The 20,669-nt window shown below is 32.7% G+C and overlaps 1 protein-coding gene across 3 annotated transcripts; it reads left to right on the forward strand.

Annotated features, from left to right (window-relative positions):
• The first annotated feature begins 12,254 nt into the window (after positions 1-12,254).
• LOC145960515 (uncharacterized) lies at positions 12,255-20,365 on the forward strand. Of its 3 annotated transcripts, none has more exons than XM_083080049.1 (8): positions 12,255-12,294; positions 13,008-13,112; positions 13,524-13,616; positions 18,747-18,952; positions 19,032-19,397; positions 19,675-19,892; positions 19,978-20,137; positions 20,246-20,365. In XM_083080049.1, the coding sequence occupies exons 4-8, from the start codon at positions 18,754-18,756 to the stop codon at positions 20,362-20,364; spliced, it is 1,062 nt and encodes a 353-aa protein (XP_082936175.1). In that variant the 5' UTR covers positions 12,255-12,294; positions 13,008-13,112; positions 13,524-13,616; positions 18,747-18,753; the 3' UTR covers position 20,365. The 3 variants fall into 3 exon arrangements, with proteins under 3 accessions (XP_082936175.1, XP_082936176.1, XP_082936178.1); XM_083080050.1 differs by having other exon boundaries at positions 13,524-13,600; XM_083080052.1 differs by lacking the exons at positions 12,255-12,294; positions 13,008-13,112; positions 13,524-13,616 and having other exon boundaries at positions 18,685-18,952.
• The last annotated feature ends 304 nt before the right edge of the window (positions 20,366-20,669 follow it).

The following is a 20,669-nucleotide window of genomic DNA, read 5'->3' on the forward strand; positions in this document are numbered from 1 at the left end:
TTGCCATTGATTGTCTTCAAAAATAATATGTAACTTTTAATTTCTTTTAATTTGTTTGTTATTATTTCTTTATTTTGTTCATTAAGAGGTTGTTTGAATCCACTTTGTTTCATGTTTTTGGAATTTAAAATATCAAATAAATCATTAAATACATGAAGAAATTCTATTGTACCTTGACAAGATTTAAATTCTTTTAATTTCAAAGTGTTTTTGCAAATTAAAAGTGCATTTGCTACGGATGTACTAAAAATTTGTGCTGCAAACTGTACTTTCATTTTTTGATTATGGTAATGAATATGGGCACTTCGTAACTTATTTGCTAAATGCATATTTTCCTGTTGCTGTAATTCGTGTAAGTGTACTAAATCGGACCATCTTATAAATTGATTATTTCTGTCAACTATATTTTTTAGATCTCCTATGACATTACGTACCAGCTTCAACATATGACAAGGATCAAGAAAAGCAAAAATCTTCTCTTTTGTTTTAGGATGTGGAAACCACGTCTGTAATGATGTAATATCGTTAAAATTACACCCAAGAAAGCTTTAATACACTTACAAGGAGATGCCACGAACTGCGAACTTTACTTTCGAATGAGCTATAGTGCATTCGAAAGGGGAGGTCAAATCATTAAACCGTGTCAGAGGTTTTGGGTGTATGGGCCTTAGTTTCTAAGAAATATGTATCTAAATGTAAGCATTTTCTAACTGTAAGGGAAGTACAATAGATAATTTACACTCAGCATGAAGCGCGGTAGCCGTAGTGGTTAAGCGTGCGTCTAGTATTTTGTCACATGCCCAAGCTGGGTTCGAGACCGCATGTGTCAATTTTTTTTTTCAAATGACTGTTTAATTAAATTTTTTTAAATTCTTGTACATGATTTATTGTGCTGATTTTTTGTTTTATTAAATATTTTGCACTTATGTGTTGTAAAAAAATGACAATAGCTTTTACATGTTTTTTATGTCTACCTTTTTATTTATTATAAAATTCTGACATCGCTGTACAATGTTGAGGATGAAAATCTATATAAAAGCATTGAAAACATAAATGATTCGCACATCATGAACATTTTATAAATGGAAGCCGTGTTTTACAAATACATTTATTGTTATGTACATTGGGTGGAAAACATAACTGGTTAACGTTATAAAATATATCGCGTTCATTTGCTAACTTCGACGCGTACCAAGCAAATTCGATCATTTTTCTAAACTTCGAAGCAGATAATAAATAATGAGTTAATGATTGTATTCATATCGCGTCATATCGCGAATTCAATTCTTTTTTTTCTTCGCTAACTATAATATCCGGACAGTTTTGAATTCTTTTTATAATAATTTTTACTTGTCTATAGAAATAGACGTCACAAGGTTGACAGATCGGAGTGCATTTCGGCGGAATTATTTGTAAATTACACGTTGGTTTGTTATCGTCATTTACAAAAATTTCATTATACATGTGAATATTTTTTTGACCTCCCCACGAGTCTACAATCATCAAGAAGGAATTGTTTTCAACATACGGTTTTATGATTGTTTTTAAATATTGTTCATATAAATAAGAGGTCAGTTTGCCCGACTTTGAGCAAACAACAACATTTTTACACAGTTTTAAAAGCTCGTCAACTTCTACTTTTACACGGACTCCAAATGTATCTCCCGGTTCTTGTAGGCATACAAATACTTTATCTATTAATTTTCCAGATTTTGTGAGAGTATATTGAGCGGTATATGAATGAGTTACCTTATTTAAATCACCTATGGAAAGTTCGACTGCTTTTTCTCCCGTATGCGTGTATGTTCTTGAAACATTTACCCGATATTCACAACCAGTTTGATCCGTATTAATAATATAATCGGGATCATAATCGCTAGAAATTGATTGTATTAAATCTTGAAATTGTATCGCAGAAATTTCCTCCGGTGATTTAATTTCTTTTTTTTATATATAGCGTACGACGCGACGATTAGAAATTCTATAACTTGTAAGAAAATTAGTTAATCACGATGCCGATGTTGTAAATTGAAAAACGCTCTTCTCTTCATTGTCTTCATCTCGAAATTGTGTTGCAGCAGCTATAGCCCACTGCTGTATTTGCCGCCTTGTTACCAATTGTTTCTGTTCACGCGCTTCAGAAAATCGATCGTAGACATTTTTCTTTATAATGTCCAATTTATCTACATATGTACCACCTTTTATGATATCTTTTTTAAAACGTGCTATATCACTTTTGTTGCGTAAGTGTTGTTTAAAACGCTTTTGTAAACCTTGAAAGCTCCACGTTGGATGTTCATTCGCGGTCATAACAATTTTCAATTTTATATCGAAGGGTACTCTATCTAGATAAGAAACTTTCTCAGGTGGTACATATTCTTCTTCCGATGATAATGATGATAATGTCGATTCTTGCGATGCCTGTACTTCGACTTTCGCTTCCTCTTCATTTGGTGGAAAATATTCAACTTCCTCTGTTATCACACACTTCCCCAACATTGTTACAAAGCTTTCAAACAATTTTCCAGCAACTTCTTTGGCAAAATGCGTAAATTTGTTGGGTGGTTCGGCATAAATTATATCAAATTTTAACAGTACATCTACAAAAATAATTAAATATACCTATATATTTCTGTATATCTGTCGTACATGTATACAAAAATGTATTATAAAAGTTTTAAAAGTATAAAAAATATTTACCTTTAAAATATGCAATACTGTCAGTTAAATCTTCTTTCGAAATATCACATTTTGCCAAAGACTGGATATGCTCTTTTAAAAATGGATTCACACCTGCCGCTTCCATTTTTTTACAGTAATATAAAATCGATATTTCACACAGAGAATAAACGGACACGTACTTCCTAACAGACTCTCGTGAGAATGACAAAGAAGACGTCGCCCTAACAGTCATTGCTATACGCATGCGTTAGAGAAAACGAATATTCTAGAGAGTATCAACCGGTAGACACATTTGGGGCCCGTTAAAGCAGAAGTTGACGAACTTTTAAAACTGTAGAAATAAAATGTTCATGGTGTGCGAATCATTTATGTTTTCAATGCTTTTATATAGATTTTCATCCTCAACATTGTACAGCGATGTCAGAATTTTATAATAAATAAAAAGGTAGACATAAAAAACATGTAAAAGCTATTGTCATTTTTTTACAACACATAAGTGCAAAATATTTAATAAAACATAAAAAATCAGCACAATAAATCATGTACAAGAATTTAAAAAAATTTAATTAAACAGTCATTTGAAAAAAAAAAATTGACACATGCTGTCTCGAACCCAGCTTGGGCATGTGACAAAATACTAGACGCACGCTTAACCACTACGGCTACCGCGCTTCATGCTGAGTGTAAATTATCTATTGTATTTCCCTTACAGTTAGAAAATGTTTACATTTAGATACATATTTCTTAGAAACTAAGACCTATACACCCAAAACCTCTGACACGATTTAATGATTTGACCTCCCCTTTCGAATGCACTATAGCTCATTCGAAAGTAAAGTTCGCAGTTCGTGGCATCTCCTTGTTAGATTCGTATTCATCCCATCACACGTAATGGATACCACTTTCATGCCAACATTGTGTACAGCAGAAATGCATTGTAACGCAAGATTACTTTTCTGTTCGGCATTCATTTTGTTTATTAGGAAATAAGCAATAGGAATTTTCCATCCATTGTTAATGCACACAATCATAAAAACTAAAGCTTCACTTGCAAGTGTGTTATCATCGCATGCAATATCATCACCTAAGTCAGTGTAACCACTAAATTTTATACCATCATATTCAACATGCTGTCGAATTGCCATTTCATCGAAAATTAAACATCCCACCAATGGATATTCAGTATTATCTACGCGTTGCTTGATAGCATTCAATGCTTCTAAACTAATACCAGGTTTCCCTTCAATGTTCCTATACCATTTAGAAATAGTTTTTACATGCGGCAAGCAAGAATAAAACATAGAGCGAACATATTCATAGGCACGTGGAGAATAGAAATGCAGTGTTACAGCAAAGCAGCGTAACTTTTCATTATACTTTTTAGGCACACACTTTCTTTTCATTAGTTGTTGAAAAATGTCATCACTCTTTGACTCACCTAATGTTTGTAGAACATCAGCTTGTTCATTATTTAACATATTCTTCTCCCTTATATGGTTCAAAACACTTTTTAATGTAGCTATTTCGCAAGTTTTCCTACGCACATTTTGTTGTAAACTTCGAATTTTATTTCTATAATTCTTCTTTAAATATGCAATTCTTTTCCTCAATCGGCATTTCTCAGGAGAGTTAAATATTTTTGTGGGTGACATCACAGTTGTTTTGTCTGCAGTTGACGTTGAAGGTACTGCTAAATATAAAAATTATTTTAATATCTCGATAGATTTTTAAAAATTATAATTAAAATCATATTCTTACCTGTAGAACAATCTGTAATTAATAATGATGTATTGTTTTGTTCTGGTGTTCTTAGCCTTGGTGCATTTCCTTCTTCTTGCATCTTACAAACATCATTGTCGGATAAATATATTTCTACAGTTTTCTCATTCGAAACGGATAATATGTCTGTTTCATGTTCTTTCTGAAAAATATAAATAGGAAAGGGAAAAAGAGAAAATCATTTTTATTAAAATATTTATTGTTGCTCATACCTCTATCCCTTTTGGTAAACTATTAGGTAGAAGTGTAGCATTTGCACATCTTTTATTAAAATCTTCTTCCTTAAAATGATCTGAACATAAATATGCTCGAACAGAAATTAACGATGCATCCAGATTTAAGATCTGTAGCCAACGATTACGTGCTATCGGATCTTTTGGAAACCTATACAATTATATATCGTTAAGAATTAGATTTATCACAATAAAACATTCAAATTTAGCATTATTTTTAGTACATGTATAAATTTGCTACCTATGGAATGAAACTTTTTTTTCTTTTGTCCGGAATTTATCCTTCTTTTCCAACCACTCATATCCGATCTGTTTTTGCAAGATGGTACATAACATTGGACCATTGTCTAATGAAATAATGAAATAATCTAAAACACACATACTATATGTTTATACATTATATAATTTTATACATTTATATATCTACAGGGCTGAATTGTAATTGTAATTGTTAAAATGCACAATTGTGTTATTGTTACTACAAACAAAAATGACATTTTTAATCAATATAACTTATATATACGCTACACACGTGTGCAAGCAGCCCACACAGACATATGCTACAAATTACATTATCCAATAAGAACGTGATGTGTTTTATCTCAAAATTATATAATAAATAATTTATTTCATTTACCTAGAGAGTCCGATACTATTTGCTTTTTACACATTAACCTCTTCGCGAATTTTGTACTGACGTACACTACGACGCATGCGCAGAATAACGTCCAATAAAAACGTGGCATATGTTTTCCTCGTCGTCCTTCCCGCAGTGGCTTCCCCCCCTTGTCCAAGTATTAAGCTGACGCTCCATCTCTATATTCCTATATCTATGGTGTATAGCTACTCTGATTGGACTTGTATGTGAGACAACGAAATGATATAACAGATTATGGGCCCAGTCTGCGCTTCCACTGCGCGCAAATTATTCAGCAGTAGAGTAAATTGTCTGTACAGTTCAAGTCAATACGGATATATCTCGAGACGAGCGTGCACGCATAAGATATATCGATTTAATAAAATTATATCCGTAAACGAGAAGAGAGAGAGAAAGTAAGTAATAAAACGAATAAAGATGACTACGTCTAGTAATGAACTAGCCACAATTAAGAAATTGTCAGGACAAGACAATTTTCCAGTATGGAAGTTCCAATTAATGCTCATAATGCAGGAGAAAGGACTTGATAGTCCTTGACGGAACTGAGCCTAGGCCGATTGAGAAGGAACAGCTGGATAATTGGCTGAGGAAGGACAAAGGCGCAAGAAGATTAATTGGCTTAACAGTTGAGGAGAACGTGATTAATCTCATCATGAGCTGTGATTCTGCAAATGAGATGTGGGAGACAATTCTAGGACTCTATAAAAAGAAATCGAGTCAACGAATTGTATGTATATATAGACAGCTGCATAATTCAAGGATGTCTCCGGATCTGTCGATGACTGACTACATTGGGAACATCAAGAAGACGCTTAGTGCACTGAAAGCAGCAGGAGGAAAGATCGAAGATTTAAATGTGATAGCGATTATCCTGGATGGCTTGCCGTCAAGTTTTGTTCACTTCTGTACTACATGGGACAACCGGCCGGATGTGGATCAAACTCTTGACAGGTTGTACAATGCGTTAATGAATGCTGACGAACGTTTGCAGGAACGTGATGATGATGTGATGGCGTTAGCGGCGTCAAAATCGTCAAAGTTTAAGAGATTCGAGCAAAACGAATCAAAGAACGAATCCAAGGTTAATGGAAAAACAAAATTGACGGGAAAATTTCATGGTAAGTGTCACAACTGTCAGAAACCAGGACATAAAAAGATGGACTGTTTCTTACTTAAGAAAACAGAAAACAAGGTAAAAGCCAAAAGACGACAATAAGCAAGGTACAACTTTCCTATGTAATTCTGAAGAAGCAAATACAGTTATGAGTTCACAGGATTGGATTGCAGACAGCAGAGCTAGTTACCATATGGCATTTGATCGAAAAGCATTCTGGTCAATGGAAGAAAGAGAAACCAATGAGACAATTGGTCTAGCAGATAACAGAAGATTATCAGTTAAAGGTATCGGTCAAATAAAAGTTGAAGCCTGGGTAAATCACCAGTGGAAGACAGTTACAATGAATAATGTTCGCTGGATACCAGAACTAGGTAAGAACCTGTTCAGTTTTAAAGCCGCAACAAATAACTATTTCCAGATAATAACTAGCAAGCAGGAGGTTAAAGTAATTCGAAATGGTCAAGTCTATGCATATGGATTCTGGGATACTAATATATATAAGATGAAATTTAGACCAGTGTGGCCAGCGCAAGCCTGCACAGCTCAAAAGATGTCACTAAAACTACTGCATGAAAGAATGGGTCATGCAAGTGCAAACACATTACGTAAGATGATTAAGAATAACGCAGTAACTGGTATCGAGCTCAATGATGAAACATCTTTCTTTTGTGAAGCATGCCAGTATGGCAAACAAGCAAGAAGATCTTTTCATTCAATAATTTCAAAGGAAGTAAAACCAGGAGAGATGTGTTACTCATACGGATGTGTGCGGTCCGATAGAAGAGATGGCATTAAATGGCGGTAAATACTTCATGGTTATGAAGGACAATGCAACTGAATTTCGAACGGTATATATTACGCAATAAAGAAGAGGTAGCTCAACAAATAATTGAATACTGCAATATAGTCAACACAAAATTCGGTTCAGGGATTAAGGTAATAAAATCAGACAATGGTCGCGAATTTGTAAATGAATTCCTACTTAGACAATTCAAGAAGAGGAATTGTACATGAGACTACAGCACCGCATAATCCTGAACAGAATGGAAAGGCGGAACGAGAAATTAGAACGTTAATGGAAAGTGCGCGTTCAATGATGTTCGCAAGAAATGTACCGAAATACTTATGGAATGAGGCTGTGTTGACAGCAGCTCAAGTTCTGAATCGAATTACTACAGTTAAAAACAATAATGAGACGCCGTTCGAACTGCGGCACAAGAAAAAGCCAGATATATCAATATTCATGTATTCGGCTCAACATGCTATATTCACAAGTGCCAAAGGTATTACGACGTAAACTAGACAAGAAGGCAGTTCAACGAATCTTTATTGGATATCAAGGAGAATAAAACAATTACAAGTTATTTGATCCCGAAACACGGAAATTTACGCACGCAACAAATGTAAAGTTTGATGATGAAGTTGGAGACTTCGAATTTGCAACTGTTACAGTGGGAGATGATATAAATTCTGATAATAAAGAGCCAATGGATCCAACTAACAGAGAAGCAGATATTGAACAAATTAAAGATTCATCGAACAAAGAAGAACCGGTTAAACACGATGTAAGGACGCTGAGATCACGGGATACGATAAAACCGCCCGCAAGGTATGGTCATGCCATGCTGGCAATTGAACCACCACAAACATATGCGAAGGCAATATCAAGTCCAGAAGCAGAACAGTGGAAGAAGGCGATCAGCGAGGAGATTGAGTCGCATATCAAGAATTCCATATGGTATGAAGAAGAAATGCCTGCAGATCGAAGAGCTATAAATTGTCGATGGGTGTTCCAATTAAAGCAGACACCAGGTGAAGAGGATCGCTTCAAAGCACGCTTAGTAGCTCGAGGGTTTACACAACGCAAGGACATAGATTACGAAGAGATATATGCACCAGTAGCTCGAGTGGATAGTTGTCGAGTTTTGTTCGCCAAGGCAGCAAAAGAAGATCTTGCAGTTCAAATCAAATGATGCAGTTTGATATCAAAACTGCTTTTCTGTATGGCGAATTAAAAGAAAATATTTGGATTGAATTACCTGATGGACCATGGCCAAAAGGACATCGTGTGAAACTGCAAAAGAGTTTGTACGGATTAAAACAATCACCAAATGTTGGAATCGAAAATTTGATACAGTACTTAAAAGTTTTTCCATGGAAAGATCAAATGCAGATGACTGTATTTATATCGGACGCAGAGATCAACACTACATCTACTTGGCACTGTATGTAGATGATGGAATAGTCATAAGTGATTCAATGGAAATCTTAACTAATTTTTTAAATGATCTCAAAGCAGCTTTCGAAGTCAAGATTAAGGAGCCGCGATTCTTCGTGGGTTTTGAAATCGAACGTGATCGAGAAAGAAGAACGATTAAACTCCATCAACATTCTTACATTACAAAGATAATTGATAGATTTCGAACGGAAGATGCAAAACCTTCTTCAATACCAGTAGACCCGACTATCAAACTCTCAAAGGACATGTGTCCTCACAATGATGAAGAAAAAGAAGAAATGCAACACAAACCATTTAATGAGCTAATGGGGTCTTTACAGTTCGCAGCTAACATGACACGACCAGATATATCTTTTGGCGTAAATTTGTTAAGTCGATTCAAGGAGAATCCAGGTCTTCAGCATTGGAAGGCAGCCAAACAAATCGTTAGATATCTAAAAGGAATTATCGAACAAGGCATTATTTACAACGGATCCAAAGACGACGAAGAGACCTTGATAGGCTATTCCGACGAGGACTGGGCTGGTGATCAGGATGATCATAAATCGACGAGTGGTTACATCATGACAATGTGTGGCGGACCAGTCACATGGACTTCAAGGAAGCAGGAAGTAAACGCACTTTCAACGTTGGAAAGTGAATATATTGCAGCTGCTGCGGCAATACAGGAACTAATTTGGTTGCGACGATTGATTATTTCTCTCAATAACGATCAGAATATATTAGTATTATTATGTGACAATCAAGGTACAATTCGATATGGTGAAAGCACTCAGTTTCACTGTCGCACTAAACATATTGACAATAAGTGGAACTTTGCTAAAGAGGAAATTCAAAGCGGTAGAGTTAAAATGAAATACGTACCATCTGAATATCAACTTGCCGATATTTTAACAAAGGGACTAGCTCGAGGACGCTTTAATTTTCTTAAAGAATTATTGTCTTTGCGCGTATAACCAAGTAGTGGGAGTGTTATAATTAACTACTTACTTAGTTTTACTTTTTTTTATTATAGAATATATTTCATTGCGTTTCTGTTCTATATATATTCTGTATAAGAGTTACTGTATTAGTTTCTTTTGTATTACTTTTATCTACATCGGTAGATGGCGTTCATAGCATCGCGTTACGTTGCGTGTCGTCCATTAGTACTACTACGTCTTTAATTTTCACGTTACACGCCTCAGTAAAATTCTCTTTGTTTGCTTGCTTATATATAGTGTGTTTTGTGGCTACTATTATTATTATTTATGTCATTTTATTTTTTCTTTCTCTATTGTATATATATATGCATATATACAGGGTGTCCTAGACCACCCGTATACCCCTTTTCTTTCAAAAACTAAGCATTTTAGAGAAAAACGTTTTCGACAAAAATTGTATGGTTTTGAGGGTAACATAAGATGGTGTCATTGGTTTGACCTTGGATGGTATCGTTAAGGTGAGGTCAAGGACACTTTTAATTTCTTAAATGGAACCACCTATTTTTTATTGCATATTCTTGTAGCTTATCTCGAGGGATTTTCAAAACACTATAATAAAGTATTTTTTCATTGAGTACTTTTCGAGTTATGAGGCTTGAAATCATTTCTTAATTTTACATAAACCGTAAAATATCTTGTAAAATATTCATTTTTCGATTATCTTACCTTAATACTTTTATGTATAAAATAATGAGAGGAATCAATTGGTGTAAAGAAAACACAAAATTGTTTCGAAAAAAAAAATGTAATTTGCAATTAACAATTACATTTTTTTTCTTAAAAACAACTATGTGTTTTCTTTACACCAGTTGATTCCTCTCATTATTTTGTACATAAAAGTATTAAGGTAAGATAATCGAAAAATAAATATTTTACAAGATATTTTACGGTTTATGTAAAATTAAGAAATTATTTCAAGCCTCATAACTCAAAAAGTACTTAACGAAACGGTACTTAATTATAGTGTTTTGGAAAGCTCTCGAGATAAGCTACAAGAGTATGCAATGACAAATAGTAGGTTCCATTTAAGAAATTAAAGGTGACCTTCATGTGACCTTCAAATAACTCTTCAAGGTCAAACCAATGATACCATCTTATGGCCCCCTCGAAACCAAACAACTTTTGTCTGAAACATTTTTCTCTCCCGGGCTTGGTTTTCGAGTTATTCTCCATTAAAAGTTAAAATGGTCCACCCTGTATATGTAAATAGTTAAGTGTAAGTATGTACATATGTAAATAGTATATAAATATTATTACATGTCCATCTGTGTTTGTCCATCATCTGTCCTCCGGCATGATGAATTGGTATCAAGTGTCTCCAATATATTTGAAGGGTGGCCATTAGAAGCACCAGACTTTTGCGAACTGAAAACTGGAACAGTAGGAGTACTCGGCGTCAGAATTGACGTGTTCCTATCATTGGATTGGGATACAGGTAATTTAGTTACTGTGCATCTGTTAGATCCCATCCGGTGGTCTCCCTTCAGACCTATGTCAACACAGATCCTACATCTAACCGTATTTGTACAGTTTAGAGCAATATGCCCTTCTGCGCCGCATTTAAAGCAGCAGCCCCGGTAATTCTTGTCGGATTTGCACTTTTCTTTAACGTGCCCGGTCCGCCAGCACTTATGGCACTGTATTGGGCGTGCTTTCATCATTTCTATCCGAACCATGGACCAACCAATCGGGATTCTCTTTTTGTCAGCCATCGTTATTGCTGTATTTCGTGGGCATTTTACCCATATCACACCAGTACCGGATCGTGTGCGACCGATCCTGCCCACTTTGACTTCTTCAATTTTGCAGCCGCCTTCTATTGCGATAGCTTCTCGAATTTCATCTGGCGTAACAGATTCGTCCATGCCAAAGATTCTTAGCTCACCTTTTATACTGGGTCTTGTAATCAGTGCTTCATCCAACAGTAACTTCTTCATCTCTTTAGCAAGCAGATCCTCCTTCTCAGTGTTATCTGGACCAGAAATTTCTATGATGGTAGCACCATTCATTCTCTTTCTTATTTTTGGGGTTTGAATCTCTAGATTCTATAAGGATATTCCTGTCCTAACTCGCTTCAAAGCCTCTGCGTAAGAGAAGTCTTTTGTAGTACCTTTAATGGAAACTGCCGCAGTTTTCGGTAGTTTCTTCCTCTCTTTCTTGATATCCGTTTTTTGTAATTTGTCTGTCTTTCCTGTTTTCTTTATTTCCCTGATAGCACAAAGAGTTTCAGTTACGTTGCAGAGACGTTTCAATGTTTCAATTGTGTATCATCACATTTGTAATATTTCTGAGACTATCTTTTTTGAAATGTTACATTTGCAACATTTCTGCAATCATCTTGATTGAAACCTTACATTTGAAATGTATCTGCAATGTAGTATTTTGTAACATTACAAATGCAAAATTTCTGAAACCTTTCATATGATATATGTTTGGCGCGCATTCTCGATTCTCGGTTGTCGCGGGTGCGGCCATGTTATATTTAACCTAATGTGATCACATTTACCGCGGGATCGCAGATAGCATGTTGGTGGCACGTGCGTTGCATCGAACAGTGTGTGTATGTGTATTTGTTGAAGATAAATTTGTCTCACGTATAAAAGGTATGTGTAAAACACTATATATAATTAACATATAAAAATCGATGAAATGTCGATCTTGTTATATTTTTAACAGAAAAGTTAATAATGTTATCGTGTATAAGAGAGAAAAGGAGAAAAAAGGTTATGTTTCCCAAGTTTATAAAAATTATAAGCTTTGATACATATATATATATATATATATATATATATATATATACACACGTGTAAATAATTGTTTAATAAAAAATTAAAGTATCATGTGTGTCAAAAATAGAATAATAAATATATATGTTTACTTTATTCAACTAAAGATCCAACCTCGACCAGCATCGGACAACAATTTATTGTTAGAACTATATTCTTTAATCTTTCTAGAATTTATTAACTTTATTATTTTAATTGGTTATAGACTCCAAAAATTATGCCTTTTATTTTCACATTTATAACGACCAAAAGTTATATATGTATTTATATAATATTCAGATTGATAAGAATATAATCATTAATTTTTTGAATAAGATATAGAATAATAATAGACTAAATTAAAAAGATTTAATAGTTATTATTAGAATAAATTAATATATGCAAATTCTTGATGTTCTCTATAGTACTAAAGTATGCGTGTAGCATTCAATTAATATTAGACATAGATACGAAAAAATATTTATAGATACAAAAATACATACATTTGATATTTATTAAAACCAAATAATAATCTGTTTTTTCAATTTTAGGTTTATCGATAATAATAATAAGTGGCAAATAATTAGCCCTTTTGATGCTTGAAGATCATCGAGAAAGAGAGTGTGTAAAAAAAGGATTCCCAAATATACTCAGACGTATGTATAATTTAAAATATACTAAATATATTATGTTATACATCTATTATATAAATAATAAATCTTTGATCATATGTATTCAAATTTTATCTTACAATGTCTACACTATTCTTCGCAAAAAGTTTTGCTTGGCAGTAGAATTAATTCATCGAAAAGTAAAAAATGATATTAAGTGTACATAGTATTTCAATGCACATATTAAGAGTTATTTAGGGCTATCTATATATCTTATTCAATATAAGACTACTAACTATCCAATATTAAAATCCTTCTTTATATACACATTTTTAAATTGATATAGAATTGTTCATTTTTCTCACTTCTTTTAATTTATTATTGTTTAGTATTCTAAATTTTTATTGTTTCTGTGTTACTTCAAAATAAAATTAATAATGTTTCATATTATTACAGGTCTCTAATTATTATATTCATCAAAGGTGAATTGAATTTGCAGTGAATTGAATTTGCAGCAAGTTGAATTTGAGGCAGTAAGTTGAATTCGCAGTGAGTACATATACACTTTTTTCAATGGATAAGAAACGGAAAAGATTTTCGTGTTATTCTCAACGACACGTTCGAAGGTTAATTGCAAAAAATACAGCTATGGATATAGATGTCATATCTGAGCCAATACCGGGTTGTTCTTATCATGTATCTTCCGCTGATGAGAATAGTCCAGAAATAATATCTAAAAATTATACTATCAATACAATTACAGAACCAAGTACTGATTCGAATAATTTCGACAATTATGATAATGATGACAATGATATTAATTTAAGTAATAATATTGTTGAATCTGATATCGATGATAATAATATAGATCTAACTGGCGAATTTGATGATGTAGAATTACCTTGCCAAGTTGAGGATTTACAGTCAGAAAACGAAATAGAATTCGATTTCGAAAATGATTCTGGGGATAAAATTGAAAATTCAGAAAATTTTGATGAATTTAAAAAAGATTTATGTAATTGGTATATAGATAATCGTATATCGCACAAAGCTCTAGCTAATTTGTTGCTTATTTTACGGAAACGTACAAATTTACCATTTCCCAAAGATCCGCGAACTTTGTTAGATACTCCCAGAAATGTGGAATGCATTCCTGCAGAAATGAATTATTATCATTTTGGTTTTAAGAAAGCTCTTGAGAAAATGTTACGAGATCATATGCAACAAGTAGGTTCGACTAATATTCTTAGAGTTTTTATAAATATTGACGGACTACCAATTACGAAATCTGGTAATGCTTCTTTGTGGCCTATACTGTGTCTTAATTCTGTTACGAAATTAGTATATATTGTTGGGGCATACTATGGCGAAGCAAAACCTGCAAATAGTAATGTTTTTCTGCAAAAGTTTGTTGATGAAGCAATTGATGTAATAAATAATCCATTAATTCATAACGGACAAAAGATTGAAATTAAGATAGATGGTTTAATATGTGATGCTCCAGCTAAATCTTTTGTTTTAAATATTATAAATTTTAATGGTTATAGCAGCTGTACAAAATGTACTATTCGAGGGAAATATATTAATGGACGAACATGCTTTTTCTCGGAAAATAATGACTTTATTTTAAGAACAGATGAAGATTTTATTAATCATAAATATAATAATTATCAAACAGGAGAAACAATATTAACTAATATTCCTAATTTTAAACCTGTAACAGCCGTACCACTAGATTATATGCATCTAGTATGTTTAGGAGTTGTCAAGAAACTAATTTTACTTTGGCATAACGGACCAAGTTCAGTGAAACTTTCAAATCAAATGAAACAAATGATATCAGAAGCGTTACTTAATTTACGAAACACAGTGCCTTATGAGTATCATCGTAGACCAAGATCTTTAATAGATTTTAGATTGTGGAAAGCAACAGAATTTCGACAGTTCCTCCTATATACTGGTCCAGTCGTATTAAAAAATATTTTAAGAGAAGATGTTTATTTAAACTTTTTAAGTTTACACGTTGCAATGATAATTCTCGTTAGTCCAGTTCTTTCAAAACATATGAGTAATATAGACTATGCGCAAAGTTTACTAGAGTATTTTGTTAATACATTCACTCAAATTTATGGTGAACAATATGTTTCTCATAATATTCACAATTTATTGCACATTTGTGCAGATGTTAGGAAATATGGACCTTTAGATGAGTATAGTACATTTCCATTCGAAAATCATATGACATCCCACCTTTCCAGAGAAAGATAGGGATGTATGTGGGAGGAGATCGGACGTGTCTTTACGTCCATTTGATCAACGAGCGACAGAATCCATCCGTGGCAACGGCATTGACGCATATCCTGTGGAGAGAGCATTCACACATTTTTCAGCCTAACGAATAATTGCTAGAAAACAATATTCGCAGACTAGAAAAATATGTGAGGCGCAAATGGCTGGATCGGGAATCGAACCCGAGTCTTTCGCTTTCCGGGCAACTGCTCTAGACCACTGAGCTATCCAGACCTCACACCTAATGCTGCTTTTTAACACAGTGATATGCGACTCCAGAGCGATGTTGGTATCTTGCTCGATGGATGCAATGCCGATTGCCATGGAGGATCCTTGAAAAGGTTGCTCGCTGACCAAATAAGTGCCGGTGGAGGTATTCGCGTACATGCTGGCTTCCGACTGGCCTTCCGTATAAAACGGCACCGACGAGCACAACGCCGTAGAGTGACCACATCCCCCAAGATCCCTCTAGTATATATTAAAATCCCCACTACCAAATAGCAGTGGCGGATGGACCCTAAGATAGGGCCGGGGCAGGCCTCCAGGGTATTAAAACATTGATTCGTAAACCAGATAAACCTCTCCAGCAATTAGTAAAACGGTACGCTGAAATAGAAATGTTAAATTGAAAGACTTCAAATCGTGTTAACTTTCATGATCGCATATTATTCAAAAAATGTCACACAGCTGGACCTCTGATTGAAGGATATAATGTTATTTCTCAATTCAAAATACTTCAGAGTCATTCATACTTGATTAACTGCGATAATCAAGGAAATAATTGTGTACTTTTAGAAAATGGAACCGTTGTTTTAGTTTTAAACTTTGTACAAACTGAAGATAACACAAAATTAATTATTGGGAAAAAATTAAAATATGTAAAAAATTTGTACTTGTTACCTTGCGAATCGAATACTTTTAATATTCAAATTGTGATTGAAAACGATCGTATACGTGTATGACCATGTGAAAAAATTGAAGCTAAAATGTGGAAAATGTCTTACAAAGATAATTTAAGCATTGTTTTTCCTATTATACATACATAAAATATATTTCTTTTATTTCTGTGAATTAAGTTTATTATAATAAACAAATATAAAATTATAAATGTTAATTAAATTTTTTTACTTTTTTTGCTTTATTAATTGGTACACACAATTGGTACATTAATTCTATAATTATGTTTTCTATAGATACTTGACAACTGACATGTAACGATATTATATTGATATAATAAAAATCCGACAGTTCTGAAAATTCTTTTTTTTTATTTAATACTATTTTATTCTATATAAGATTAATAAATTAATTTTAAATTAGTTTTTTAATTTGACTTGTTGGCAACATAATATAATATTATTAAATTTATGTTATGAAATTATCTGTTGACGTAAAATTATTTCGTATAAGGCTATAATACACATTGAAAAGATTAAGAATTGTGAGTTTAAAATTAAAACTGACTCAATTAGAACAAATAGCATTAAAATTATCTAATTCGTACTCAAGTAAAGACCAACGAATATATTATATTCACGTGTATATTTTGTTCTACGTTATTATATAAATCACTAAATCAGCGATAAGAAAGAATGTTTATTTTTGCGATTAATTACACAGGCCCACAAAAAAAAAAGTTTGCAGTACTTTTGACCAGACATACTTTTTCTTTCGTATTTTTTGACGCTGAATCCGAATCTGCAATAAAAATGTAGCCTTCTCCTGCATATTTTTAACTTTCCTTAGAAAAACCCCATTTTTTACGTTTTTTTCGTGGTTTTTTAAAATTAAAAAGAAATGGAAGAAAGATACGATTAATTTGACTTCAGAATTGAATTCTACGGTAAAAAATACATCAAAAACCATGTCTTGAATATTTTTTTAATGAGATTTCAACCCCTCATACGGCGTTGAAAAGGCTAAAGAACCAGAAAAAGCCAACATTCATTCCAAATTTGATTAAAACGCGATTAAAATTTGATTCTACAACTTTGAAAGAGTTTATAGGCATTATAAATACTACTCTGGGGATTTTTGAGGTCGCTGATCATGAATTTGATGTCAGATTTTTTAAAAGACCACTCCCAGGAGACGTGTGGATAGCATACGAGATAAATTAATTGGTTTTTCTGAAAATCGATGTTTCAAATACTATTTTGGCGGTTTTCCATAACATGGTTCATGAAAACAAGGTTTATTTGGACTGTTAATTGTGAATTGGATTTGAAATTCATGATCAGCGACGCTAATAAACCCCGGTATAGTATTTTCAGCTAATTTCAAGAAAGTGTCTCATACTTTTAATGATACTGTAATTGAGATAATGCAATACTTGCTAACAAATCTGAATTTCAGTGGCGAGGTGACGGATACTAGGTGTCAACGCTTTCTCTCTCTCTTTCTCCCCCTCTCTCTCTCTCTTTCTCCCCCCCCCCTCTCTCTCTCTCTCTCTCTTTCTGAAATATGTTTTATCGAATACAATTCTTTATTTGAAAAATAAGTTTTAAGTAAATCTAAATATTCTTCTGCTCGATTTTTATCAGCATAATCGATAGGAATAGATCTTTGCCATCTTAAACATAAAGTGTTAGTTTAATCTGAAGCTCAAGTTGGGGTGAAAGAAGCCCAATCACAATTGTCACTTGTATTCGAGACGTATTATGATATCTCAAACAAGTATTAGTACTCAATAGTGGTACTATCAAAAACCAATTAATTTATCCCGTATGCTATCCACTAACGTCTCCTGGGAGTGGTCTTTTAAAAAATCTGACATCAAATTCATGATCAGCGACCTCAAAAATCCCCAGAGTAGTATTTATAATGCCTATAAACTCTTTCAAAGTTGTAGAATCAAATTTTAATCGCGTTTTAATCAAATTTGGAATGAATGTTGGCTTTTTCTGGTTCTTTAGCCTTTTCAACGCCGTATGAGGGGTTGAAATCTCATTAAAAAAATATTCAAGACATGGTTTTTGATGTATTTTTTACCGTAGAATTCAATTCTGAAGTCAAATTAATCGTATCTTTCTTCCATTTTTTTTTAATTTTAAAAAACCACGAAAAAAACGTAAAAAATGGGGTTTTTCTAAGGAAAGTTAAAAATATGCAGGAGAAGGCTACATTTTTATTGCAGATTCGGATTCAGCGTCAAAAAATACGAAAGAAAAAGTATGTCTGGTCAAAAGTACTGCAAACTTTTTTTTTTGTGGGCCTGTGTTATTTACAAATCGAAATACAAATTATTAATCAAATTCTAATTTTGAATTCGTAATGTTTAATCTACAATGTGTAGTCTGATTATATTAATACTATTTTCTAAAAACAAATTAGTTTAATTTTTATTTCGATTGCTTCAAGATATTTATATATTTGCTATATTTATGGAAGATTCAAGATGTCACGATTTACAATAGTCCTATTTGATGATGGACTCCAATTGGTGCCATCATTGTGGATATTTGACGACGAAACAATGTGTCATTGGCCGCCTTTTACGAATGAAAAAAAGCTTCGTAAAGCAATAATTGACGAAATTTCTCCAGATAATAGTACGTGGACTGCTTACAAAATTCTGCGCATTTTTGGGACCGCAAGTGAGTAAATTATTTTACAATCTTAATATTTGTTATTTAACAATTAAAATTTTATGTTGTATTTGTCATTAATTTTCAGATACGTACGAGTCAGGAATGGAAAAAGTAAAGCTTGCTCAAGATTATTCCGATTTAGATCTTTCTGAGAAGGAAAATTTATGTCAAAAACGCATATCACGCCCAAACAAACTATTTACAAATTATAATTACTCTTCAGACGAAAGCAATGAAAACAACAACAATAACGTAAACGTTAGAAATGATACCATTTCTAAACATCAAGAAGCAAATAAGACACTTCCAGTACCACCATTGCCAAAAACGTTAATTGTCACTAAACCTTCAAAGAGAAACGAAATGCAAAGCGTGGAATTTGATAATCCTAGTTCTAACAGAAATCTTACAAAGGAGCCCTCAGTCACTTATTTAGACACTGCAGGCAAAAGTAATACTATTGTATTATGAAATAATGTATTTTATAGACATGAAATTATAATATGAACGAACACGAAATATATAAACAAGGCAAATCAGAACCATACGCGGTTGGTGATGCGTTAATCTCACAGGCTCTGATTTGCCTTGTTTATATATTTCATATATGTTTACTATACAAAGCTTTCAAAATAAATTTTTTCTAATACGGACAAATCTACATATTTTTGTATTATAATAACAATTATTATGCGAGTGTTCTGAATGTATTCTGCTGTTTTTTGTAGATGTGCTGCCTGAAATATTAAGAAGATTGAACCAAATATTTACAAAACTAAATTTAGTTGATGATCGCCTCTGTAAAATAGAGGCAAACCAAATAAATAATACAACAAAAAAAGAAGCATCAATTTTAGAGGAATTTGTAGCTTTACCTTTAAAAACACATGAACAAGTCCAAAACATGGAGAAAGATCTGGAAGATGAAGATTTTTTCGAGAAAATGGTGAATATTTTTTTCCATATATATATACTTATAAAATACGTAATTAGGTATAAATAGTTATTTAAATAAATTATGATTTTTATAGGCTATTTCGTTGAATAAAATCGGCGGACGTGACAGCCGAGAATTAATAATAAACATTTTAAAAAGAAGTATTACAAATGAAATAGCAAAACAGTACAGTTGGGCTGGAAAATTAAAAAAAATGGGATTCAAAGATTTGTTGCTCGCGAAGTGTATTATGCGTAAGTTTTTATTAAGCTAATCTTTAGTTTATTTTAATATTTATTTTAGTTTAATATTTCTATATGTATATATAGTATTATATAGTATTACAAATATAACTGTTTTAGGAGCTGTGCGTATTACAGATGGTACGATTACAGAGAAGGAAATGATAGCTTATATGTCCAAATGGCTTGTGCAAGCCACTTTAAGATATACACGTAGTGTTGAACCAAAAAAAACGTAAGTTTCTGAAAATTATATAATTAATAAATTTTTAATAGATTCTAAACAATGAAAGAGAGAATTATTTTCTACAACTTTCTTAACATATGTTAAATTGTACTATTTGATATATTGAGTGTGTATATATATATATATAATAAAAATAGCAAAAATAAGGAAAATGTATGTGTGTGTGTATAAATATATATATATATACACACACACATACATTTTCCTTATTTTTGTCTATCTTTAAACAAATTAAATATTTTATTTTGTTATTTTTCTCACAGATTATTATTTTTATTTTCAGGAAAGATCAGAAGG

Source organism: Camponotus vicinus, unplaced genomic scaffold, assembly GCF_025532165.1.
Source record: "Camponotus vicinus isolate PSW18456_S1 unplaced genomic scaffold, iyCamVici1.0 SCAF_10, whole genome shotgun sequence".
Taxonomy (NCBI): Eukaryota; Metazoa; Arthropoda; class Insecta; order Hymenoptera; family Formicidae; genus Camponotus; species Camponotus vicinus.